General features: G+C 39.9%; 1 protein-coding gene across 4 annotated transcripts in view; it reads left to right on the top strand.

The window, feature by feature from the left end:
- Positions 1 to 26,773, top strand: part of ADD1 (adducin 1) — an 87,715-nt gene that overhangs the window by 48,494 nt on the left and 12,448 nt on the right. For 2 of the 4 annotated variants that reach the window (XM_046656067.1, XM_046656068.1), the window contains exons 4-12: positions 5,862 to 6,013; positions 13,679 to 13,759; positions 14,002 to 14,151; positions 16,534 to 16,677; positions 16,791 to 16,889; positions 17,629 to 17,808; positions 22,031 to 22,375; positions 24,929 to 25,030; positions 25,725 to 25,814. In XM_046656067.1, coding sequence (XP_046512023.1) covers positions 5,862 to 6,013; positions 13,679 to 13,759; positions 14,002 to 14,151; positions 16,534 to 16,677; positions 16,791 to 16,889; positions 17,629 to 17,808; positions 22,031 to 22,375; positions 24,929 to 25,030; positions 25,725 to 25,814 — 1,343 coding nt within the window. The remainder of the gene's footprint in view (positions 1 to 5,861; positions 6,014 to 13,678; positions 13,760 to 14,001; positions 14,152 to 16,533; positions 16,678 to 16,790; positions 16,890 to 17,628; positions 17,809 to 22,030; positions 22,376 to 24,928; positions 25,031 to 25,724; positions 25,815 to 26,773) is intronic. The other 2 variants (XM_046656069.1, XM_046656070.1) reach the window with 2 other exon arrangements.

The following is a 26,773-nucleotide window of genomic DNA, read 5'->3' as shown; positions in this document are numbered from 1 at the left end:
TCTGATTTCCTGCATGCTGTGGCCTTCATACCTCAGTGTTAATTTGGTTTGGTTAGTTTGGGTATAAAATCCTTGGCTCACATTTTCCTATTTTATGTTTTTAAATACATAATTCATTTTCTTCTGGCCTGAAGTATTGCTATTAAAATTTGAAGGGAATCTTTCCGTATAAGTGACTTGGTCTGTTTTCCTGGATGCTCAAATTATTTTTAGTTTTTCTTTAGAGTCTAGCAATTTTACCAGAATATATCTTAGTGTTGGTCATTCTGGGTTAATTTTCTCAGATATTATTCCCTTCCAAATCTTTTTTATTTTAGCAATATTTTCTTGAGTTGGTTTTTAGTATTTATTCTATTCCCTTGCTTTTGTTTCCTTCTTCAGGGATTCCTATTATATGGATGTTGGATTTTCTCTGTCTTTCTTCTTTAACTTTTTTGTCACTTTTTCTCAAATCCTTTTTATTACTTACTTCAATTTTTTATGATTTAGAAAAATTTTCTTCCTTTTCAGACTTTCTTTCCTTCTACTTTTAGTGTAGTATTTATTTTTAAAATTATTTGTTTATATCTAGTTCCGTCTATGTTCTAACCCTCATTTCTGAATTTTTCTAATTATATTAAATGTTTTTTCATATCTATTATTATTTTCTTAATGCCTTTCTTTACCTTGTTATAAAATAATAGATTATAGTGTTCATCTGTTTTGCAGATGTCTTTCTTGTGTGCTTTCATTATTTGTAGGGATTTGATTCTGCTCTTTCTTCTCGTAATAGTTTTTGTATAGTATTTGATCACGATATTTTTCTGTTCATTTTTACATGAAAGTAGTTTTCCTAAAGGAGTCTGGTTCAGGAAAACTTTCCTAATGTCATGGCTCAGGAGCTCCCCTCTTCTGTTGCTTTTGTGAAGTGCTAAAAATATGGCAGCTTGGGGGCTGGCCCTGTCGCCGATTGGTTAATAAGTTCATGTGCTTTGGCAGCCTGGGGTTTCGCGGGTTTGGATCCTGGGTGCAGACATCGTACCACTCATTAAGCCATGCTGAGGCGGCATCCCACATGCCACAACTAGAAGGACCCACAACTAAAAATACACAACTATGTACCAGGGGGGGTTTGGGGAGAAAAAGAAAAAATAAAAAAATAAAAACATGGCAGCTTATTTAAGTGAATTGGGTCCTGCTCCCCTCCCTTGCTTTTATCTGGGCCTTTTTCTTTCTTTTCTTCATGATCCTCTGCTACTTTGTTTGGGTTCTAATTTCCATAAATTTCTTAGTATGAGACTTTGTCCTGAAAGACAGTTTTGGATGGTTAGTTTGGAGAATTTTTAAGGAGTAAAGTGTGCAGTACTCTTGGTTTCAGCTGCTCTTCTCAAACTGGCCCTCTGAGCTTTCTAGTGAGTTCTTACTGATTCTTTTGGGAGTGTCAAGTGTGACAAAAGGTCCGTGGCTTACTTCTACTTCCTTGTCCACAGATGCTGATATCATGGACTCTGTCTATGTCAACGCCAGCTAATTCTATTTTCAGTTTCAGGCTTGACCTTGTTAACTTAGTTTTGTTGTAGATATCATCCTTGGGTTTTCAGTTTTGCTATCCTAGTTGCGCTAGTTAATTTTTTTGCACAGGGTTGAGATAGATTTAGGAAAATTCAAAAACTATACTGCCACTGCCAACGTCTTCTGAAAATCTTCTAAAAAGCAATTTTTAGGGGCCAGCCCAGTGGCACAGCAGTTAAGTGTGCACGTCCCGCTTAGGTGGCCCGGGGTTTGCTGGTTCAGATCCCGGGTGCGGACATGGCACCGCTTGGCATGCCATGCTGTGGTAGGCGTCCCACATATAAAGTAGAGGAAGATGGGCACATATGTTAGCTCAGGGCCAGTCTTCCTCAGCAAAAAGAGGAGGATTGGCAGCAGTTAGCTCAGGGCTAATCTTCCTCAAAAAAAAAAAAAAATTTTTTTTAAATTAAGACCTAAAGTAGAAGATTGGCCCATGTTGAATCAAGATGGTAAACATGTGGTTGGTTGTATTGTTCTGTGTACTTTTCTTTATGATTGAGATAATTCATAATTAAAAAGAAAAGAATCAAATCTAACAATATATAACACTGATAATTATGTCATGACCAAATAGGGTCATACAATCAAGTACTTTTTTTTCTTCCTTTCTAGTGTGTATGTTTTTTTTAATTTGTTTTCCCTTTTCTTGCCTTATTGCACTGGTTAGAATCCTGAGTACAGTATTCAGTAAGAGTGCCAGAGTATACATCCTTGTGTTGTTCCTGATTTTAGGAAAAAAACATTGTCTTTCTTCATTATGTTTGATATTAATGATAGGTTTTTTTGTAGATGCCCCTTATCAAGTTGAGGACTTCCCTTCTATTCCTAATTTGATGAGAGCTTTTATCCTGAATGGATGTTGAGTTTTTGAAATGCTTTCTCTGCATCTGTTAAAATGATACCATGGTTCTTCTGTTTTGGTTTGGTGTTGTGAATTATATTGATTGGTTTTTTAATGTTGAACCAACCTTGCATTCCTGAGATGGTAACTGCCCCCAGTCATGATGTGTTATTCTTTTTGTATATTGCTGGATTATTTGCTAAAATATTAAATATTTTTTAGTCTGTGTTCATGAGAGATCCTGTTTTGTTTTTTTCTTGTAACATCAGGTAATGTAATGTTTTTGTGTGGTTTTGGTATCAAGGTGATGCTGGGCCTAATAGAATGAGTTGGAAAGTGTTCTGGAAGAGTTTCTGTAGAATTGGTATTATTTCTTCCTTAAATGTCTGATAGAATTCACAGTGAATCATCTGGGCTTGGAGTTTTCTTATTTATTTTTTTTATTGAGTTATTGATAGGTTACAATCTTGTGAAATTTCAATTGTACATTAATGTTTGTCAGTCATGTTCTAGGTACACCACTTCACCCTTTGTGCCCACCCCCCACCCTACCTTTCCCCTGGTATCCACTAAACTGTTCTTGGTCCATAGTTTTAAATTCCTCATATGAGTGGAGTCATACACAGATTATCTTTCTCTCGCTGGCTTATTTCACTTAACATAATTCTCTCAAGGTCCATCCGTGTTTTTGCAAATGGAATGATTTTGTTCTGTTTTGCAGCTGAGTAGTATTCCATTGTATACATGTACCACATCTTCTTTATCATTCGTCTGTTGATGGGCACTTAGGTTGCTTCCACGTCTTGGCTATTGTAAACAGTGCTGCAATAAACATTGGGATGCACAGGACTTTTGGGATTGCTGACTTCAGGCTCTTTGGATAAATACCCAGTAGTGGGATGGCTGGATCATATGGTAGTTCTATTTTTAGTTTTTTGAGGAATCTCCATACTGTTTTCCATAGTGGCTGCACCAGTTTGCATTCCCACCAGCAGTGTATGAGGGTTCCTTTTTCTCCACAACCTCTCCAACATTTGTTGCTATTAGTTTTAGATATTTTTGTCATTCTAACGGGTGTAAGGTGATATCTTAGTGTAGTTTTGATTTGCATTTCCTGATGATCAGCGATGATGAGCATCTTTTCATGTGCCTATTGGCCATCAGTATATCTTCTTTGGAGAAATGCCTGTTCATGTCTCTAGCCCATTTTTTGATTGGGTTGTTTGATGTTTTGTGGTTGAGTTGCGAGAGTTCTTTATATATTAAGGATATTAAGCCTTTGTCAGATATATGACTTGCAAATATTTTTTCCCAGTTAGTGGGTTGTTTTTTTGTTTCAATCCTGTTTTCATTTGCCTTGAAGAAGCTCTTTAATCTGATGAGGTCCCATTTGTTTATTCTTTCTATTGTTTCCCTTCTCTGAGAAGGCATGGTGTCCGAAAAGATCCTTTTAATACTGATGTCAAAGAGTGTACTGCCTGCGTTTTCTTCCAGAAGCCTTATGGTTTCAGGTCTCACCTTTAGGTCTTTAATCCATTTTGAGTTTATTTTGGTGAATGGTGAAAAAGAATGGTCAATTTTCATTCTTTTACATGTGGCTTTCCAGTTTTCCCAACACCATTTGTTGAAAAGACTTTCTTTTCTCCATTGTATACCCTCAGCTCCTTTGTCAAAAATAAGCTGTCCATAGATGTGTGGTTTTATTTCTGGGCTTTCAATTCTGTTCCATTGATCTGTGCGCCTGTATTTGTACCAGTACCATGCTGTTTTGATTACTGTAGCTTTGTAGTATGTTTTGAAGTCAGGGATTGTGATGCCTCCCGTTTTGTTCTTTTTTCTCAGGATTGCTTTAGAAATTCGGGGTCTTTTGTTGCCCCATATGAATTTTAGGATTCTTTGTTCTAATTCTGTAAAGAATGTCATTGGGATTCTGATTGGGATGGCGTTGAATCTGTAGATTGCTTTAGGTAGAATGGACATTTTAACTATGTTTATTCTTCCAATCCATGTACATGGAATGTCTTTCCATCTCCTTATGTCGTCATCCAATTCTCTCAGAAAGGCCTTGTAATTTTCATTATATATGTCCTTCACTTCCTTAGTTAAATTTACCCCAAGGTATTTTATTCTTTTTGTTGCACTTGTGAATGGTATTGTATTCTTGAGTTCTTTTTCTGTTGGTTCATTACTGGAGTATAGAAATGCTACTGATTTATGCAAATTGATTTTATACCCTGCAACTTTGCTGTAGTTGTTGATTACTTCTAACAGTTTTCCAGTGGATTCTTTGGGGCTTTCTATATGTAAGATCATGTCGTCTGCAAACAGCAAGAGTTTCACTTCTTCCCTCCCTATTTGGATTCCTTTTATTCCTTTTTCTTGCCTGATTGCTCTGGCCAGGACCTCCAGTACTATGTTAAATAAGAGTGGTGATAGAGGGCATCCTTGTCTCGTTCCTGTTTTCAGGGGGATGGGGTTCAGTTTTTGCCCATTGAGTATGATGTTGGCTATGGGTTTGTCATATATGGCCTTTATTATGTTGAGGTAGTTTCCTTCTATGCCCATTTTGTTCAGAGTTTTTATCATAAATGGCTGTTGGATCTTGTTAAATGCCTTCTCTGCATCCATTGAGATGATCATGTGGTTTTTATTCCTCAGTTTGTTGATGTGGTGTATCACGTTGATTGATTTGCGGATGTTGAACCATCCCTGTGTCCCTGGTATGAATGGAGTTTTCTTTATGGGAATTATTTTAGCTGCAAATTCAGCGTAGTGGAAATAGGGCTATTCAGGATATCTATTTCTTCTGGAGTGAGCTTTGGTAGCTTGTGTCTTTTGAGAAATTTGTTTCATTTAAGTTAAAAAATTGGCTGACATAATTGTTCATATTATCTCTTTATTATCCTTTTAATATCTGTAGAATATGTTTTGATGTTCCCTCTTCTTCATACTGGTAATTTCTATCTTCACTATTTTGTTAATGAGTCTGACTAGAGGTGTATTTTATTTTGTTTCATTTTTCATTTTATTTTTAACCTCAAGATTAAATCAGTTTTTCTCTATGATATTTCTGTTTGATTGATATCTGCTTTTATCTTTATTATTCCTTTTCTTATTTTTGGATTTAATTTGCTCTTTTTCTAGTTTCATAAGGTAGAAACCTAGATCATTTTTTTAAAGAACCATTCTTCTTTTCTAATGTTTCTGTTTAAATTTCTAGTATATCTGTTAAATTTGCTTCTAAGTATTGTTTTACTGCATCCCACAAATTTCTCTACCTTTTTGTTATTGGTTGTAACTTAATTGTATTAATGTTGGTGAACGTGGTCTTTATGAAATAGTCTTTGGAGTTTTCGAGACTTACTTTATGGCCTAGTGTAGAAGATTAGTATCTCAGAACTGTTATTGTTTGATTTACATTTGATAAGAAATATTAAATCTTTGTGAGTTTTATTTTTCTTTATTTCAGGTCTTGGTATGGTGACTCCTGTGAATGACCTTAGAGGATCTGATTCGATTGCCTATGACAAAGGGGAGAAATTATTGCGGTGTAAATTGGCAGCATTTTACAGACTAGCAGATCTCTTTGGGTGGTCTCAGCTTATCTACAATCATATCACAGTGAGTATTAAATGAGTTAGTAACTGAATGATAAATGGAATGTTACATTAGTTGTAACAGAGGTGGTGTTTGGCACCACCTCTCCATTTAGAAGAGGGAAGCTGGCTGAACTGAAGTCAATCTTGAAACACCTTCCTTCTGATTCCTGAGTGCAAAGTGTAATAATCTGCGAATTAGTCAGTTTGAATTAAAAATTATGAGAACAGTAGTTACTTAAAACTCCTTTCTCGCATACTAACTTAATAAGTGAGTACTTACAAATTATAGGCAGTTCCTAAATTTTTTTATGCCTGAAAACGTAAGAATGAGGATGTTTTCTTTCCTACTGTGACCAAAGCCTTCTGTCTCCCGTACTTATTTCTTAACAGTGTCAGGACCTCTATTTTCTTCAATTCATTCTTGCAGTAAATATTTACTGGGTGTCTGCTGTAAATATTTATTGCTCTGTACCAAGCATTGTTCTAACTTTGGGGCTATATCGGTGAATGTGACAAGTCCTGCCTTTGTGGATCTTCCCTTCTACATCCAAATCTATCAGCTCATATTCACTCCCTATTTTGTCCAGCTTGCATCTCATGGTCCATCATTTCAGTAGCACTCTTTGCCAATACTGTACTGGCTCTCTGTGCTCTGAGCAGCCATATCCTGCCGCAAAGCCTCACAACAGAGCTCATTGGCTTTCTCCATAGATTTACAGCCCCAGTCGTAAATGGACCTACAGCACTGCCTGGCAACTTTAAGATGTCTCTCTTACAAGCTCACTAAGATTTCTCTTCTGTCTCTACTATCTTTGAAACTCCTGATCTCCTCCCAGCAAATGACCACATCTTGTCACAGAGAAAATGGGAACTCCTTACTTATGTTTGTACCCATTCTATGCTCCTGACCACCTATTACAAATGTCCTGCCTCCTATCTACGGCCAAACTTTGTTTGCTGGCTTGGAATTCCGTACCCTCCTGTCTTCTTAGATTCCTAATGCATTGTCAGGTTTCTTTTTTTCTTTGCTCTTTTGTAGAGATAACCTCTTTCTTTGAACTGCTTCCTTCCTTTGACTTTTAAACTTGTTCCAATCTATTTTTTCATTTAATTTCTTTCATTGGATATTTTAAAGTATTAGTACAGTGCCTGCTTATAGTATAAATCTTACACATCTAAAGAGGAAGTCATAATCCTGCCAATACTCTTACCTCCCTTGAGGCAACCAGTGTTAATAGCCATTTAAATTGTTTTACCCTTTTCTCCATATTGAGCGCACACACGTAGGTGTTTTTCACATGTGGACTCCTAGTCCGTGCTGCTTAGTTCAGCTCCATTCTGGACTCCAGGGCAAGTTAAACCTCTGAGGTAGTGATCTGGAGCCCATCTTTGTGACAAGAGCACTGTGCTTCTGGGATGTGATACGGATCTTTGCCAGAGATGCCGAGTTACCCTCCCCTCTGTCTCTCTCCGCACTGCTGCTAAAGTGAACTTTTCAAACTGTCAGCCTGACGCTGTCATATCCACACTGTCATGCTTGTAGAATGTTACTCCCCCTGCCCCAGCACGCCTGCCCTATTTTCCTCATAGCAGTTACTGTCACCCACACTATGCATTTACTTATTTGTTGTCCATGTCTGCTCCATGAAGGGAGCCTCTGCTATGTTTCCTGCTCTGTCCCCCAGACCAGGAACAGTGGTAGGCACACTGTGAAATCCCCAGCTGAACTGAAATTCTCCCTTGGTAAAATTATTGAACAACAACTCCTTTTGCTATTTGATCAGTGAGTCCAATTAGCCTACCACAAGTACCAGCTCTCTTCTTTGTGCCTGCATGAAAATTGCTGGCATCTGTGGCTAATTATACTTGACAGGATGCTCTGTGTAGAGATTTAATGCTAAATGGTTGCCTACAAATTAGTTCCATGAAAATGTTACAGTTTTAATAGGAAATGTAATCCTTGGCTTTAATAATAGCTTCACATTCTTTGGGGGTTTTGAAATGCTGTTTACTGTTAGTCCTATTACGAATGTTATTTAAATAAGTTTGAATTGCTTAAATTGCTTGGGTTTTTTTTTTCCCCTTTAATTATTTAGGACTTAGCAGAATTAAAACTTTAGTTAAGCATTTACTCTTCTGCAAGTGATTTGGGACTTAATACTCAGTAAAAAAGAAATTCAGGTTACCAAAAATATGTCCTGTATCTTGTGAACTAGAGAATCATTGAGGAAGAAAGTTTTTGATTTGTTTTTTAACTATTTATGGCATCCACTTTTTGTTTTACAATCTAGGTGTTACCATACAAAGATGTATTAACAGTATTTATCAGCACAACCAAAAGTGCTAACAGGTCATTGTGCCCTTTATTTGAAAGCGGGCCATAGGGATTTTCTACTAAAGGAATTTAAAAGTGCTAACAGGTGTTAGAGGATTGGAGATGATTGTGTGAATTAGTTCTCTGTCTTAAGATTGCGTTGGATTTAGAGAAGCTTTAGGGGAGTGTCAAAAGACAGGGTGGGCCTGTTGGCACATGAGCTGGGCTTCCTCTCTTGGTGGCACTTAGCTGATGGTGGGGCCTTTCTATCCCTAAATGCCTCTTGGTGTCAGTGGAGTGCTAGGTTCAGCTCCATTCTGGAGTCTAGGGATGTTAAACCTCTGAGGTGGTGGTCTGGAGCCAACCTTTGTGACCAGTGCACAGTGCTTCTGGGGATGTGATATGGATCTTTGCCAGAGATGCTGAGTTGGATGCATTTGGTTTTCAGTGAGTGACCTTAAGATCTGTGATGTTAGCATTCATTCCTTTTACACAGAGAAGGGGCGTTAGATGTGTGGGAAGACACACAGTGAGACCAGCACTAGTCCGTTGGGGACTAAAACACTGACTTCGAAGTGTCCTTCTCTTTTCACTTTCACTTTTTCACTTTAGCACTTTCTCCTTTTTACTTCAGACCAGAAAATCATATATTTTAAGCTTTTTCCATTAAAATATGTAGATCTGTTAAGCTCACTCTTGGAAATATATGTTAAGGAAATAAGTCAAAGGCGAAAACATAATGTACAAATATATTTATTATAGTGTTATCTATAAATATGAAAAATTTTAAGTCTAAATATCCTGCAGTAGGTGGGAAATATCCCAGTTATTCAACATTAATTTGAGGGAATGTATACACTATGAAAAACAATTATAAAGACCATGTGAAAAAATAAAAAATGAAAAATTATTATAAAAGAGAAAATATAAAGTATATACTGTTTATAGCTGAATGAATTTTATATATATATAGACAAAGAAAAAGATGATTAGAATGGCTGTGTAGTATTTTTTTTTTTTTGAGGAAGATTAGCCCCGATCTAACTACTGCCAATCCTCCTCTTTTTGCTGAGGAAGACTGGCCCTGAGCTAACATCCATGCCCATCTTTCTCTACTTTATACGTGGGACACCTACCACAGCATGGCTTTTTTGCCAAGTGGTGCTGTGTCCACACCCGGGATCCGAACCGGCGAGCCCTGGCCACTGAGAAGGGGAATGTGCGCCCTTACTGCTGTGCCGCTGGGCCGGCCCCTGGAGTATTGTTTAATGTGGAACCTGATAGCATGCTTCTAAAATTTATATGGAAGAAAAAAGACCAAGAATAGCTAAGACATTCCCAAAGAACTAGGTGAGAAGATTTTTTTTTTAAAACCACATATCAAACTTATAAAGTGATATTAATTAAAATAGTGTGCTTTGGGCAAAGGAAGAGACAAATAGGCCTATGGGACAGAACAGAGAGGCCAGAACCAGATCTCACACATTGAAATCAGATATACAAAAGAGTTGGCATTGCAGATCAGCAGGGGAAGGATGGACTAGACAGTAATTGGTGCTGGCACAACTAGATTGAAAAATCAGAATTGAAAGATTGTATTGGATTCCTGCCTTATACTATGTATACTCATAAAAGCAATTCCAATGAATTAAGGATTAAGTGTGAAAGGTAGTGCTTTAAAAACTTTAGGATCAATGTAGGCGAAAATCATTGAACCTCTGATCTAAGGAAAGATGTCTTAAGACACAAAAGCGTCTATCATAAAAGAAAAGATGGATACGTTTGACAACATTAAAATGAACAAATTTCTCATCTTTAAAAGGCACTGTAAAGAGAGTGGAAATAAAAGGTAGAATCAGGAAGAGTTTGCCTCACACGTAGCCAACAAAAAATTAATATCCATTAATTTAATAAATTAAAATTAATAGATAAAGATAAATAATAAAATTAGTTATTTTATTATTAATTAATAGATAAAGAACTATCAATAAGAAAAGGACAAACTAATATAAAATGGACAAAAGACAAGGAAAGAATTTCACAGAAGGAGAAATAAGAATGGCTCAAAAAAATATGAAAAATTGCTCAACTCATTTGTAACCAGGAAATTATAAATTAAAACCACAGTGCAATATACCACTTCGCTGACATTAGACTTTAATTTTTTAAAAAAGATGGTTGTAGAAGCACATAACTATCATACACTACAAACAGGAGTGTACATTTATTTAGGCCCTTTGGAAAATAATTTGGTGTTACCGCCTAGTTTATTACTCTGGAGAAACTTGAACATGTACAGTGTACACTAGGAGACAGGTACAAGAATGTTCATAGCATTGTTTTTAATAGCAAAATGGAAACCATGTCCATTGATAGGAGAACGATACATAATGGATACATGGTATATTCATCCAGTGGATACTATACAGCAATGAAAATGAATAAATTATAGCCGTGTACATCATAATCTGGAGGAGAATCTCAAAAATAATGTTGAGGAAAATAGTTACTGAAAAATAAAGTATGATTCCAATTATATGAAGTTCATAAACAGATAAAAATTAAACAGTATATTGCTTAGGGATGAATATATATATAAGGTAAAACTATAAAGAAAAGGGACCGGCCCGGTGGTACAGCGGTTAAGTTCACATGTTCTGCTTCGGCGGCCTGGGGTTCGCTGGTTCAGATCTCAGGTGTGGACATGGCACTGCTTGGCAAGCCATGCTGTGGTAGGCATCGAACATATAAAGTAGAGGAAGATGGGCCCGGATGTTAGCTCAGGGCCAGTCTTCCTCGGCAAAAAAAGGAGTATTGGCAGTAGTTAGCTCAGGGCTAATGTTCCTCAAAAAAAACTATAAAGAAAAGAAAACACTTTACACATAATTCAGGATAGTGGTTACTTCTGAGATATGAGGGAAGGGAAACAGAGCTTTAGAGATATTAGGCTTACTCTATTTCTGAAGCTAGTTGAAGGGTACATGGGTGTTTGACTTATTATTATACTTGAATTGTACGTATACCCTCTAAATACTCTTTATATGTATGCTTCAAAATAAAAAGTTTTAAAATAAGCCAAAATATCTGGCATTTAATTTTTCCTTATTTCCAACCTTATTTTTCTTCATCCTCACCAATAAATACACAAAATAATTCCTTGTTTTATGTTTTGTTTTGACCCAACTTGGGAATTGGGGCAATTGCGTAGTTTTGTTTTAGTTGGTTAAAAAGATCAGCATGCTTTTTAAAATAAAAGAACTAACTTTAGAAATAAAAAGTCTGTCTAACTCACCATTAATGGGAGAACATTTGGGGAAAGGTGGAAACCATGTGTACATTTTCGAAACAACTGAAAGAGAAGAGACACCTGGGCAGTAGGGACTCAGAGAGAAGGATATTACAGAGATGGATTTACAGAGAACAGGTTCATCGATGGTGAGGATTTACTATTGCTGCTCCTGTTGTTGCTAATAATAGTAATAGTAGGGAGACGCCATTTACTGAGAGCTTTGTTGTGACTGTGAGCCCTTTCATCCTCACTTTGTGGATAAGGAGACCAAGAGCCCAGGATCCCCAAAGCAGCCTAGCCAGTTCTTGGTAGAGCTAGGATTTTTAACTCAAGTCTTACGTGACTGTGGATCCCCGTTATACTATTTGGAGGGAATCAAGATGACACAGGAGATAGGCTAGTGTCAGATATCTGAGAACTAAATTGTAGAAGGGAGGTAGAGCTTATTCTGTGTTGCATACTAGAAACAATGATGAAAAACTCAGGAAGACGGATTTCTCAGTGTGAGAGAAAATGTTTTAATGATCAGGTCTCTCCAGCTTCTATTTGTTCACTCCTGTACTCCAGAACCCATGACATAGTAGGCGCTCAGTGACTATTTGCTGAGTGAGGACATGGTGAGTGTTCGTATCACTACAACTGTCCAGGCAGACCCTGTGTGTGTTTCTGTTTGGGCCAGTACAGAAGAAATCATTATGCTGGTTAGGAAGTTGGGCTAAACACCTTAAGTAAGGGGTTTTCAACAAACACTAAATTCCACCTACCTGACCCTAGTTAGAATTCTTAGTTCAGTAGTAAATATGGTATTCCAACTTGATAGCTTTGAGGAGTCTTTGGAGTCTATCCCAAAATCATTATAAAAACTAGACTGAATTTTTTTTTAACTTTTTATTAAGATTATGATAGCTTACAACCTTGTGAAATTTCATTTGTACATTATTGTTAGTTGTGTTGTAGGGGCACCACTTCACCCTTTGTGCCCTCTCCCCACTGTCCCCCTTTCCCTTGGTAACCACCAATCATTTCTCTTTGTTTATAGGTTTAACTTCCACCTATGAGTGGAGTCATAGAGAGTTCGTCTTTCTCTATGTGGCTTGTTGTTGTGAATGGGACGATTTTATCCTTTTTTATGGCTGAGTAGTATTCCATTGTGTGTGTGTGTGTGTGTGTGTGTGTGTGTGTGTATACTGTATCTTCTTTATCCAGTCATCAGTTGATGGGCACTTAGGTTGCTTCCACGTCTTGGCTATTGTGAATAATGCTGCAGTGAACATAGGGGTGCATGGGACTTTTGGGATTGCTGACTTCAAGCTCTTTGGATAGATACCCAGTAGTGGGATGGCTGGGTCATATGGTAGTTCTATTTTGAATTTTTTGAGGAATCTCCATACTGTTTTCCATAGTGGCTGCACCAGTTTGCATTCCCACCAGCAGTGTATGAGGGTTCCTTTTTCTCCACAACCTCTCCAACATTTTAGACTGAATTTTTCTTAGGGCCGGACTGTTCTGTTTTCCTGCTATATTACTAGTGTCTACCACAGATACATAGTATGTGCCAAATCTGTATTGAATGAATAATAGTGGAAAGAAAACTGTATTGTGGACAGAGCAAACAAACAAGGGGATGATGATGTGGTGGTGCAGAGACTTTGCAAAACTGATCAGCAGTAAGGAAGAGCTCTCTCTGATTTGTATTTTTTATGGTTGCGCATTATCCTGTAGGTTTTGAGATTTTAAAAAAATCCATTTTGACTTTGAAAAATAAGTTTTGGTTTTTGTTATTATTATACCCCTGAGGAGTGACACCTTTTTTCACATGATACTGGTTTGGTAACCACCAGCTTTTTTAATAAAGTTAATTATCATGATTGTGACCCAGATGTGCTTTGTATACCTGATAAATTACTACAATGTAATAATAGCAAGGTTTCAGTACCTCTTAGCTTTGTGACAGGCACTGTACTTAAGTGCTTTCCTACGTAGCTTGTTTAATGCTCACAATAAACACGTGAATTTGTGGACTAAAAGAGATGCAGATAATTTCAGTTGGATTCTTGAGGTAACTCAGTGATTTTTCACCACAGACCAGAGTGAGCTCTGAGCAGGAACACTTCCTCATTGTGCCGTTTGGACTTCTCTACAGTGAAGTGACTGCATCCAGTTTGGTAAGAATATCCTTTTCCTCTTGGGTGTCATGTATGTGTAGGTCATAGTAGATAAGTAAACATCTTCTAATCCTGTTAAACATATAAAACCCAAGAAAGAAGAAAAAGTCTGTTTTGTGTGATTAACTTAGAGAAAAACCTTTAACATTAGTTATAACACTTTAAACTTTGGTTTAAATAATTTCTAGTTAGGATAATTTGAAATCCTTTTGACATTTAAAATTTCGTTTTATTATTTTCAGGTTAAAATCAATCTACAAGGAGATGTAGTAGATCGTGGGAGTACTAATCTAGGAGTAAATCAAGCTGGCTTCACGCTCCATTCTGCAATTTATGCTGCACGCCCTGATGTGAAGTGTGTTGTGCATATTCACACACCAGCAGGGGCTGCGGTAAGTGTGCTGTGCTAGCAGTGCCTGACGTTTTAAAGCTATTTAGTGAGAGGCGCTTCACATTTCCTCCAAATTGCTGTCTCCTGTTGCTGCAAATCGATAAACCTAACTTTGTTGGATTAAAAAAAATTTTTACTAAGTTTGACTTTCTTAAAAGAATATTCTTTTCTTTGAAGAGGGTCCATATACTACCTATTTTGAAAAACCTGTAATAAGTCTGAAAATATCCATTAGACTTAATTAGAAAATCGTAGAGTGTTCAGGATGGAGGTCAGATTTCAGTGTATTGGGGACTGTTGGGAAGTGCAGAATGACAGCAGTCAATAGAGACTTCTTGTTTTCAAAAAGGAATGGGAAAGTGAGGGAGGGCAAGTTGGGGTGGTAGGTGGAGGATGCTGTGGGCTCAGGGAAGGGTTGGTAGGATGCAGGAGGCTTGAGCATGCTGATGGGCTGTGGGGAAGGTGCCAGGCATGAGAGCTCCGGACAGGTTGAGGCCTAGAAACAAACCTGGCCAGCTTTCCCCAGATGTTCTGCCTGGAGCCAATGGAGCCCCAGCTAGATCATCATGATTAGGGAGAATTAGAAGTAGGGCAGTTGGAGGAAGAGGGCACAGACAGTGTAGGCTCTTAGGAGACCTGGCCTTCAAGCCCAGGGCTTCCCAGGGCCTGCTTAAGCCTGAGCCCTCCTGGTGTGAGCAGGCCACCCAGACAGAGCCTGAGACCTCACAGTATGAAAATGCGCATTCCGGTTTTTGGTACAGTCATGTGAAAGTGAAACACTCTAGAATTATCTAGAATTGGCTTTTTATCACCAATTTTATACTTAACGATTTTTTTTTACAGATTTTATTTTTCTTTTTTCTCCCCAAAGCCCCCCGGTACATAGTTGTATATTTTTAGTTGTGGTTCATTCTAGTTGTGCTGAGGGGAATGCTGCCTCAGCATGGTTTGATGAACAGTGCCATGTTCACGCCCAGGATTCAAACTGGTGAAACCTTGGGCCGCTGATGTGGAGCTCACGAACTTAACCAGTCAGCCACTGGGCTGGCCCCCTATACTTTAATGATTTTATGGGCTTATTTGTATGACAGGTGACCTCATTGATTTAGTAATGTGGAATTGAATCTATCTTGATGTTTTAATGTCTTGCATACTGGATTGTTTGGATGAACATCTGGTTTGTTTATTTTACTTTGAAGGTGTGGTTCTTGATGTCAGCATCAGTTTTATTAGATACATCATTCTCTGATTGGTATAATTTTTTCCTGAAAGAATACATGCTCTTTCAACCATGAAGAAGTTCATATAAAAAAAAAGTCCATCCATTTTAAAGAACCATTAGAGGTATCTTTAAGAATATGATTACAGGGGCCGGCCCTGTGGCCGAGTGGTTAGGTTCGCGTGCTCCACTGCAGGCGGCCCAGTGTTTCATTGGTTCGAATCCTGGGCGCAGACATGGCACTGCTCATCAAACCACGCTGAGGCAGCGTCCCACATGCCACAACTAGAAGGACCCACAATGAAGAATATACAACTATGTACCGGGGGACTTTGGGGAGAAAAAGGAAAAAAATAAAATCTTTAAAAAAAAAAAAAAAGAATATGATTACAAACAGCTACCATGTCATTTGTTTTAAAAATTATCAAAATTACTTGGTAAAGAAATTTCTTCTCATAGGAAAGCTGATACTGTGAAAGGAATTAAATGTGGCATTGCCATTTTGTGTGGTAATGTCTTTGTAGATCAGCTTTTCTGTATGGTATTGTTGCATCTATAGATATTATTTAAATCTTTGGAGCCTGTTAGTCTAGGTAGAAGACTTTCAAAATTAGCATATTCCAAAGTTAGTTTGGGAAATTTGAGGAAACTTAAGGGCTATATGAACATTTAGATTTTTTACTTAAATAAATGTAGAGAAATTATACAGTATAATTATCCTAAACTTTTATAAATTTGCTTTTATCTAATTTTCAGGTGTTTCGATCTCACCTATGAGCTATGATGAAAACTACACAAAAACCTGAAAAACCTCTCTTTGTGATGTTGTGACTCATTCAGAGGAAGCCATTGAGTCTTTCCTTGCACTAGATCTAGGGTCGTCTTATTAAGTCTGATCTCACATAGTGTTTATAATCAGTGTGGGAGAAATCCAGAAAGATGTGGAATTTCTCCCAGCTTAGTGATAGCTTTGATTTTTAAGTGTAGGTTGGTAGTAAGTCCGAGAAGTCAAGTTTATGTTAAGGTCATGGGTTCGTTTATTTCTGAGAAGAGAATAAAGTAAAACATGTTCCCCTTTTTTATTTCTTTGTGGAAAACATGTCATCAGTCAACGCGTTGTAACTTTTGATTTGCCTGCCTTCATGGTGACTGCTTGCTCTCTAGGTCTCAGCGATGAAATGTGGCCTCTTGCCAATCTCCCCGGAGGCACTTTCCCTTGGAGAAGTGGCTTATCATGATTATCATGGGATTCTTGTTGATGAGGAGGAGAAAGTTTTAATTCAGAAAAATCTGGGGCCTAAAAGCAAGGTCAGTAGGCATCTATCTAATTTGGTATTTAAATTATAGCGGGAAAAAGTAAAAAGTTAAAAGTGTCAGTCTTCTTGCCCAGGTCTATAGACCTTTCATGTTTTCCTCCTCAGGTTCTTATTCTGCGGAATCATGGGCTCGTGTCCGTTGGAGAGAGTGTTGAGGAGGCCTTCTATTACATCCATAATCTTGTGGTTGCCTGTGAGATCCAGGTCAGTGGTGGCCCTTCCATTCAGTCTGCAGTTTATTTAGGTGTTTCTGTAGATTTTTGTTACATGTTTTGCAAGAATGAGTCTTTGAGCAATGTCTTTGCCAAAGACGAGCGCATAGATTTGGAAATTGACCAGGCCAGATGCCATTTCACTGATTTAAGTTGGCAAATGATTACTGGGCTTTTTACTTCTAATTTTTTAAATTTTTCAAATACATAAGTCACTGCCATTTATGGAGTGCTAGTGTGTGCCAGCCATGGTATCAACAGGTGCTTTACGTATGTTATTACGTGTTATTTCATTTGACTCTCAGGGCACTCCTTCTGAAAAAGCAGATGCAGAGGGGTAGAGACTTGCCCACAGTCTCATGGCTGTGAGTGCCATTTAAGCCAAGTCTGCTCAACTCCAAGTTCGTGCTGTCCCCACTGTTACCCTGATTGATGTCTGTGCGGTAATGCGGTCCCCAGTCTCCTTCATACGATCTTGAAAGGTGCTTTGTCTTCCCATTTCGCTTCCAAGTATAAGTGCCCAATACTTTTGTTCATGCTAAAGAAAAACTTCTGAAAATAGTTTTGTTGATCAGTCTATCACTATCCATCCTAGTTTTTTTATTCTTATACTCAGATGATTTAGTTTCTTTTGAAACCTGCATTTCTGTTTAAGTGATCTCTCATAGTCATTTGGTTCTCTTGCTCTCTGTAAAGAACTCAAACTCTAGTGTTTCCTTGTTTTGGAAAAGGTTCGAACTCTGGCCAGTGCAGGAGGGCCAGACAACTTAGTCCTCCTGGATCCTGGGAAGTATAAAGCCAAATCCCGTCCCCCGGGGTCCCCAGCAGGGGAGGGCACCACCGGATCGCCTCCCAAGTGGCAGATTGGTGAGCAGGAGTTTGAAGCTCTCATGCGGATGCTTGATAATCTGGTAAGATTGTTACCACCACTTGATGATAAAACTTTCATTCTAAAAGTACAAATGTTGGTGTTTTTGTAACAAGTAAAGTAGTGTTGTGAAATCGTTGTCTTCATGCAGTATGTGAATGCTTTCACTGTTGAAAATCATGAAGACGCACCAGGGCAATTTAACTTCTAAGCTAAATTGCTAGAAAATACAGAGGTGAGGGTTTTTTGTTTTATTTGTTTTCCAAAGAGAATCTTGTTTGGACCAGTTGTGGGAATGAGAGCAGAGAGAGAGTCTACTCGGTAGGAGACTGCTGGATAACTGACTCCTAGAGTTAGCAGAGTCAGCTCTGTGCCCATTGTCCCACAAGCAGGCCATCGAGGGAGGACTTTCTACATCAGTCACCAAGTGTTTCGTTTTTTGTTTTAATAGTAAGTTCTAGCTATTTGGGGCCTGATTATTGTTTTTGACCACCATTTGTGCTGATTTACTACTTGGGAGACCCCCTCCTTACTTCAGGACCTGGAGCCCAGAACAGTACAGTGGCTGACTGAGGAGCTTTCAGCATCATGGGGATGTGATGAGAATACTTATCAGGATGTGGTCTGTGTTCAGGGGTTTCAGTGAGGGATTTCATCTTTTTGCAAGGATCAGGGAGAAAACTATGTAGAAGATGACACTTAGAAATGACCTCAGAGAATAGGTAGACTTGTGACAGGCTGAGTTGGGCTAAGAGGGGCATCCACAACAGAGGCAGCAGCATGACTGAAGCCACAGCAGTGGGGAGAAGCAAGTCCATCTCTAATTTTACCATGCTCTTTAAATATTCAGAACAATGTCCTTAGGGTTGAAGCAACCACATTATAAGACACACAGCTCTGCAATGGGGCCCTTTTCATGCTGTAGTGTCACACTTCTTAGATGGGATTCAAGAGGTACATCCTACTGCCACATATTAGGTGGTGAGGACCTGTCATGAGAGTGTGGGACAGAGAAGCCTTAGGAAGGGATGGAGTTCTTGTGTGTTGCCGTGGCTCTGCTAGGTGCTCTAGTTAGCAGCACTGGGGCCAGTGGGACACATTCCAACCTAACATAAGAAAGTCCTGACTGTTGGACCAGGTCACTGGTGGGATGAGTGGCTGCAGGAGGCAGTTTAACTTTCCTGAAGATTTTAGAACAAAAAGACTTCATGGATCTGATTCAGGGTATGCTAAGTGTCCTCAAGCGCTAAGTGTCCACAGGAGTAGATTCGATCAGTGAGGGAGGAGTGAACAGAGAAGGAAGAATCCTCTGTAACTTCTGAATTCATTTGCTCAGTAAAGATGGATTGCACTAACTGACCATCTACTATTGGGCCTATAGCCGTGAACAGAACATAGTTCTTGCCTTCAAGGAGTTCATGACCTAGTGAGGCAAATGGACAAACGAGTCCCAGATGCAGCCCAGCACCTGTGATCTGTGTCCTGACAGAGCATGAGAGCTGCAGGGGCAGAGATGGGGCATGGGCCAGGATTGGCCAAGGGAAGCAGGAAGAGGAAAAAAGCTCACTAAGAAGATGGAAGAAGCAGTTGGAGTTAGGTAGCAGACCAGGATACCAGGATAGTGCAACCTCAGCAAAGTCACATCTGGAGGAGGTTTGAGAGTGTGGCAGTGGTGGCCTTGGTGTCAGCATCAGGAGTCAGATCCCACAGGTGCCTGGCAAGGCGAGGAGCGCTGGGGTGGCCCCAGTCTTAGAGCTCTTCTTCTCTCTTCCTGAAAATACTTTGATGTTTTACTGCTTTTCTACCTCGAAGTCAAGTGGGGAACAGGAGAGGGAAATAAGGATCAAGAACACCAGCCCACCACATCTTGTTCGGTCAGGATGGAGAGAGAAGTCCAAATTGGGCAGTAGCTCTAATTTGATAGAGGAGGAAGATAAAGGATGAAAGATAATAAGTGAAATGTTCATTACAAGAGTGTTCTATTCAGTGTTCTTGATGTGCAGAGATTATTATCATTTTAAATAATAGAAGGCCATGTGTAGTTTATAAGAAATGAACTAGACAGCAATCACTGATCATAGTCCGTGTTTTTATTTAGCAGTCTGATCAGCCATATATGTTTGCTAATAATTGAGTAGGGTAGAAAATAGTTGAAGATTCTCACTGTAAGAAATTTCATTTTAACATATACAGTTAAAAGAAATGCTAAATTGCTTCCCAGAAAATCAAAATATAATTCCAGCTTCTCAAAGAAGGAATGAATCTGTATTTTTAACTATAAGCCACATAGTAGGTCTTAAGTATTGCCTCTAATTTTGCTTTGATAGCATTTCAAGGGGAAGAATAAAGAAAAAACCCACACCCTCTCAGGATAAAATTATTTGAATTCCTGGGTAGTTTATCCTGAAGTCATGGAGATTAGTCAAGAGCCTTGGCTCTCTAAGTAAGAGGAAACTTGAGTTAATAATAATGCTATATTTTTCTGAAGATAGTCTTTTTATAGCTGAATCATTATCTTTTATTATTTCTCAACAAAGCATGCACATAAATGGAGAAATTGCCAGTGCAGACATTTACCTATCTTCCTGAGGATAGTTGTGGAAACAACAACAACAAACTCCATTTAGGAATTATTACCAGTTTTTCTTTCATGTAGTAAAGGAATCATTGGTAATGAAGGTAGTCCCAAAGAGGAGGAGCACCCAGAGGGAAGAGAGAATTCCTGAACTGAGAGGAATGTGAATGTTTTTAAAGTACCTGGGCAAGCAGAGCTCAGGCATTGACTCATCTTACATGATGAGCCCTCTGTAATCCTTTCAAATCTTGATTCTCCTGTCATTTGTTGTGAAGGTGCTGTGATTGACTTGGTCCAGATCTGAAACTGCGGGCTAGGAGTCCAGGCACAGCTGAGCTAGGTCCTTGGCTTAGACTCTCATAAGGCTGTAGTCAGGGTGTCGACTTGGGCTGGGTTCTCATCACAAGGCTTTACTGGGGGAGGATCCATTTCCAATCTCTGTCAAGTTTTTCTTATAGCTGTAGGAGTCATGGTAGCTTGCTTCTTCAGAGCCAGCAGTGGACAGAGAGACTCTCTTAAGATGGGTGCTGCACTCTTAGTTAATATATCCCATCACCTTTGCCAAATTCCACTGGTTAGAAGCAAGTCACAGGTCCTGCACACACTCCAGGGAGGAGGGCATTATATGAGGTGGTCGGGACCATGGAGACCACCATAAAGTCTGTCTGCCATACCCACCAAATGCTAAGCACTGCATAGGAGGGATGAGTATGGTAGCATCCTTGCCTTGGAGATACTTTCTGTGGGAGATTAGCAAACAGGTTGGTCCAGCACAGTGGGCTCAGTGCTATTACAGAGGCATGAATTAGTGGGACACAAGTTTTAAAGCATAGTAAATGGTCATGAGGCAGAGTTGAAGGTTGAACTCGGACGTTGTTATATTCAAAGGTAAAGTAATTTTGCCAAGAACCACTTGTCATGAGGTGTACTTGTTTGATCTTGCCTAAAGATTGTCATAGTTAAACTATGACTTAGAAGGTAGAAAATTATTAAGTATGTTGATTAATATAACCTCTACTGTACCAGCAGCAAGTAAGCCCTGGTTTTTAAATTTTAACTTTTTGTTGAAATAGAATATGTAAACAGCAGAGTGTACCTATTTAAGTATTCAGTTTATTAATGTTTAAAAACTGAACACACTGTGTAGCCAACACTCAGATCAGAAAACAGTATCAGCACCTCAGAGCCCCCCATCTCCCCTTTCAGTCGCTTACTTACCCATCCCAAGTGACCACTATCCTAGCTTGTAACAGCAAAGACTGGTTTTACCTCTTTTTGTACTTTTTATAAATGGAATCATACAGTGTATTCTTTCCCATTTGGTTTCTTTCACTCAGCATCCTATTTGTGAGATTCATCCTAATGTTGCACCTAATAATAGTTTTCATTCTTATTGCTGTATCATATTCCATTATTTGAATATACCACAGTTTATTCATTCTACTGTTGATAGACGACTGGGTTGTTTCTAATTTGGGGCTTTAGGAATAGTGCTGCTGTCAGCATTTTACTACCTTTTTTGGGTGAACATACTCGGATTTCTGTTGGGCATGTACCTAGGAGTGGAATTGCTGAGTCATAGGGTATGTGTATGTTCAGCCTTTGTAGAGATTTCCACACAATTTTCCAAAGTGAAAGTTTGTTTTGAGATCTGGAATATTGACTGTCTTTCACTCTCTTTGGACTCTAGGGTTACAGAACTGGCTACCCTTATCGATACCCTGCTCTGAGAGAGAAGTCTAAAAAATACAGCGATGTGGAGGTTCCTGCTAGTGTCACAGGTTACTCCTTTGCTAGTGACGGTGATTCGGGCACTTGCTCCCCTCTCAGACACAGTTTTCAGAAGCAGCAGCGAGAGAAGACAAGATGGCTGAACTCTGGCCGGGGTGACGATGCTTCTGAGGAAGGGCAGAATGGAAGCAGTCCCAAGTCGAAGACTAAGGTGTGGACGAACATTACACACGATCACGTGAAACCCTTGCTGCAGTCTCTCTCGTCCGGTGTCTGCGTGCCAAGCTGTATTACCAACTGCTTGGTCTGTGCCTACCTTACTGTTCATAGTTAGATGATGTAGAGCAAGTTGGGTAGCTGGGGCTTCGGAGGCTTTGGGAATCCAGCCCTTCTGACCTGGATGTAGAGCGAACCTTCCTCATTAACCTTCTTTAGCCTGAACCAAAATCCACTTTATGCACCAGCTATAATTAAAGTAATACTGTCTGCTTGAAACTGCTTAAGATATATTGTACCTCTTCAGTAATTCCAGTGTTACCTAACTCTATACATAGCAAAATATGAAATAACTTACATGTATTAACCTAAAAATAGGAGCTGTCTTTTAATTCAAATTGTATTTGAGGAATCTTAATACTTCGTGTATCAAAAGGTAGTTTAGTTATAACCTGTTCTTTTAGTGTTGTAAACTCCAGCGGTTTCATTGAGTCACTGAAGTCTGTTCTTTAAAGTCTTCAGTGTTTTCTTAAGCAGTTTTCCCTTGTGGCTCACAGGCATTTTCTCAGCTGACCCTCGTCCTCTCTTGTTAGCCTCGTTCCCTGCTTGCTGTCCCAAAGCCTCCGAACGCTCTCAGCCAGCTACCTCCTGCATGGACTGTTGCATGTGAGTAGACGGCCATAGTGGTGAGTCTTCTGACTCCTGCTCGGTGCGGCATGACCCAAGTGCAGCGCAGGCCATCTGCAGGCACCAGTGACAGACGCTGCCCTAAAAGATACTCCGCTGTCCTGGTGCTCAGACATCCCTGTGAAGACCAGTCTCCACTACTCCCTAACCCAGCCTTTGACAGTTCAGTGGCTCCTGCTTTACAGAGTAGGAGAGGCCCCTGGAATGGGGTCTTTCGTGAGGAGACTGAGGCCGGGACAGGCTGTCTCTGCATGACTGGTTCTGTAGGAGTTCAGATGAAATTAGGTTAGATTTGTAAAACAGCGGGCACCAAGTAAGCAAAGTGGGCTGCGTGTTCCCTTATAACAGTGCTTTTACTTTGTAGATTTATATTTGAAAGAAAAAGTTCCGTCTTCCCCAGGTGCTTCTGGTGTTTTCCTGATGCACAGTTGGTGAGAGAGCCTCTGTGCTCCTAAGCACACGTGTCACGTGGGCAGAGATTCTGCGTGAACATGCCTGGGCTCAGTGTTCGAGCCAGCCTTTCCTCTTTCCTTCTCCCTCCTGCCCTCCCCCGCCCCCCCCTTTTTTCATTTCATTTGTTTAGTTTTTATTTATTTTACTTGTTAAAGGGAGTGGGCCTAAAAAACAACTTTCTGCTGATGATATAAATACGTAGTGCTGAATTGCTGTGATGAATTTTTCCAAAGTATCTGTATTGCAGCAACTCTAAGCTTTATTTATTGCTAGCTTGAAAAAAATATTAAATCACTTTAGGTATTTTAGTGAATGTATACATTGAAGGGGAAACCTTGTTCAGTATTTAAATTTGTTTCTTACTGTTCTGGAGTAATTCACATTCCATGCAGTGTTCCCAGGTTGGTATATTAATTTATAATAATTGTTCTTAAGTTTTCAAATGTGTTCTAGCCTCTGAGGTTGTTGTTTTAATGTTTTGACTAAAAATTATTTTTAATGAGAAGCTGGAGTTATTTTTATCTGAGAAGATAACCACCAGTGAGTATCTCACAGCTCCATGCCCATTCCACACTTGCCTTCACAGCGGCTAAGCATTTGACAGTTTTGTTGCTTTCTTTAAAGTCTTACGGTTTATGGCTATTTTATTGCCTCTTGAAAATATTTTGAAAGGCATAACATTTGCTCTCTAAGATGGGCTTGTTTTAATGTTCAGTGCCTACTCACGCCTAAGAATTAGAATTTGATTAAAAATATCATGTTTGATTGGAGATCCAAAAACAAATGTGAAAAGCAGTGTGCTGACGATATGCACTGATACCTAAAACAGCCTTCTAATAAGAACTCATGAAGTGCTTTAAGTTTCTTTGGGATATTTTTGTAACACTCAAAAGTATTGAGTTATATAAAATATTCGACATCACCAAACTCTTCCACCAGGTAGCTACTATCTGAGTGTTCATATGGTCATTTTCTTGGGTTGAAATAGCTATACAACAGTACATTCTGATGCTATAGTTTATTTTAATGCACAACTTTGGTGATGCCCACTCTTGCCTCACAATAGAGTCTCCCTACCTGGGGTAGCAACATCACATTGCTTCTCATGATCCTGTCATCTCACGCTTCCAGCTGGCTTTGGTGTTGATGACTCTCACAGTGGTGAACCAATGTGTTCTGAAGGGTGGTCCCCTGGCTAGTCTGCGGGAGTTACGGGGCATAGCTCTGTCGTCAGTCTGCGTCATGCCCTAGGTTTCAGCTGTGCTTTCTAAATGGCACTTGTTGGTCAGTCCCAACTCTAGCTTCCACCATTACTGGTTTCTGTTTGGACATGCCCTGCCCCGATCCGACTGCTGCAGTGACACAGGAGGTGTGGTCATTGGTTCATTCTCTGTGATGTTCAGTGCATGACCAGAAGTGAGATAAGTTGGACAAATTGGATGCTGTGGTGTCACTTATTGTTGTCATAATTCTGACTTTTCAACTGTTCTTGATATTACAGTGGACTAAAGAGGATGGACATAGAACTTCCACCTCTGCTGTCCCTAACCTGTTTGTTCCATTGAACACTAACCCAAAAGAAGTCCAGGAGATGAGGAACAAGGTGTGTATTGACTGCCATCAGCACTCAGTGGAAACTTGTGTGTGGGAGAAGGTAGCATCGGGTTGGACGGGATGCTCACTGCTGCAGGGTCAGAGAGTCCTTGCTCTGGCAGAGGACTTCTGCAGCCACTACTGCTGCAGCTGAGGTCGCCTCTTTACACTGCTTCTGCTGTTGCACTAATAAAACATGACGTGTGAGCAGCAGCCAGTTTCGGGCCCCATGGTTCTTGAACTGACACTTGCTCACATAGCAGGGCAGAACTGGAAACTGCAAAGCCTGCTCCTGGCAAGAACAACCTTTGCCTCTGCCTTTCAGGGTTCATTTGGAGAGTCATGAATGTTTGGTGTATCAGATCCATCAGTGTTCACAGTGTCACTCTAAGACAGGCACATAGGGGATGTTTCTCCTTAGGTTTATGAGCACAGTGGGGAGTCTGTGCCTGCCAAAGCAGTCTAGAAGACGCAGAAAGTCAGGGATGGGTCTTCTATCCCTCAGACGCATGAGTTACTAAGTGGGCTGGACCAGCACCGTCAAGCAGGCATGGTGGTCACGCAGGACCCATGAGGGGCAAGGGCAGAGCAGAAATGCAGCTTGTGCATGGCTGTGGGGCCCAGTGCACAAACTGCGGGACTTGAAGTCACAGTGAGGCTTCTCTGTACTGTTGATACGTATTTCTCCTTCTTGCTGTCCTCAGATCCGAGAGCAGAACTTACAGGACATTAAGACAGCTGGCCCCCAGTCCCAAGTTTTGTCTGGTGTAGTGATGGACAGGAGCCTCGTCCAGGTGAGAGCTCAGAATGTCTCTGACATTAGTGGGTGGTGGCTCCGATGACCATTTGCTCCAAAATTATTCTTAACTTGGGAGAGAATGGCTCTGTGAGGTAAGTGTTCTAGGCAACCAGTTATCTTTGTTAAAAATCTTCATGATAAAGAAATGACCCAGCCACTTTTCCTTGAGTTGTAGACCAAGCATAAGCATGCCCAAGGGCCTCCAGCCCTGCTTCATGTAATGCATGCCTGTGTCAGGGCAGCACACACGCCGCCTGCTTTGGGGCCTGGATTTGCCCTGGTTTTAGTGATGTACTGTGTAAAACGCTAGAAGAGGGTGGGTTTAATGGACTTTTGTTTTTGTACATATTGCTGTCTGCAACAAAGTGCTGCTTGGGGGAAAAGTGATTGCAGAGGGTACCTGTAAATGTGGTCCACATTTACATGCATTTCTATAAAAGGACTGTATCTTGTGGCACATCGAAGATAATCATGTAAGTAGTTATCTCTGAAAATTAAGTTGCCACTTAGTGCTTTAAACACAGTTCTGCAGGGTAGGTGATTATTGTTGCATTTTCTGAATTTGGCCAGCTGTGGTCCTGATTCTGTGGTCCGTGTTTGCACGTAGCACCGCCATCACCCTGCATTCACTGTTGACGGCTGTTTCTGCTGCATGCTCTCAGCTGGCTTCATCCTGTGCTCTCGGTTGATATTTCAAAGCTGGGCCCGGTGGGCTCTGATGACTCAGTTTACTATTGCAGGATGCACCCCTCTCTGACTGTACGGAAACAATCGAAGGGCTCGAGCTTACAGAGCAGACCTTTAGTCCTGCTAAATCTCTCTCTTTTAGAAAGGTACTCACTGCCCTGTCCTTAACTACCTATCAGCACGTGCTGCTCTTCTGCCCGCTCTGCCCCTTACCTGTGTGCTGTCGCTAGGCGTTGTCTTAGTTACTGAAGTAGCTTTAAATGGATC

This window comes from Equus quagga, chromosome 3 (assembly GCF_021613505.1).
Source record: "Equus quagga isolate Etosha38 chromosome 3, UCLA_HA_Equagga_1.0, whole genome shotgun sequence".
Classification (NCBI taxonomy): domain Eukaryota; kingdom Metazoa; phylum Chordata; class Mammalia; order Perissodactyla; family Equidae; genus Equus; species Equus quagga.
Note: the sequence above shows the minus strand (reverse complement) of the source record. Positions and strands in the feature narration are given on the sequence as shown.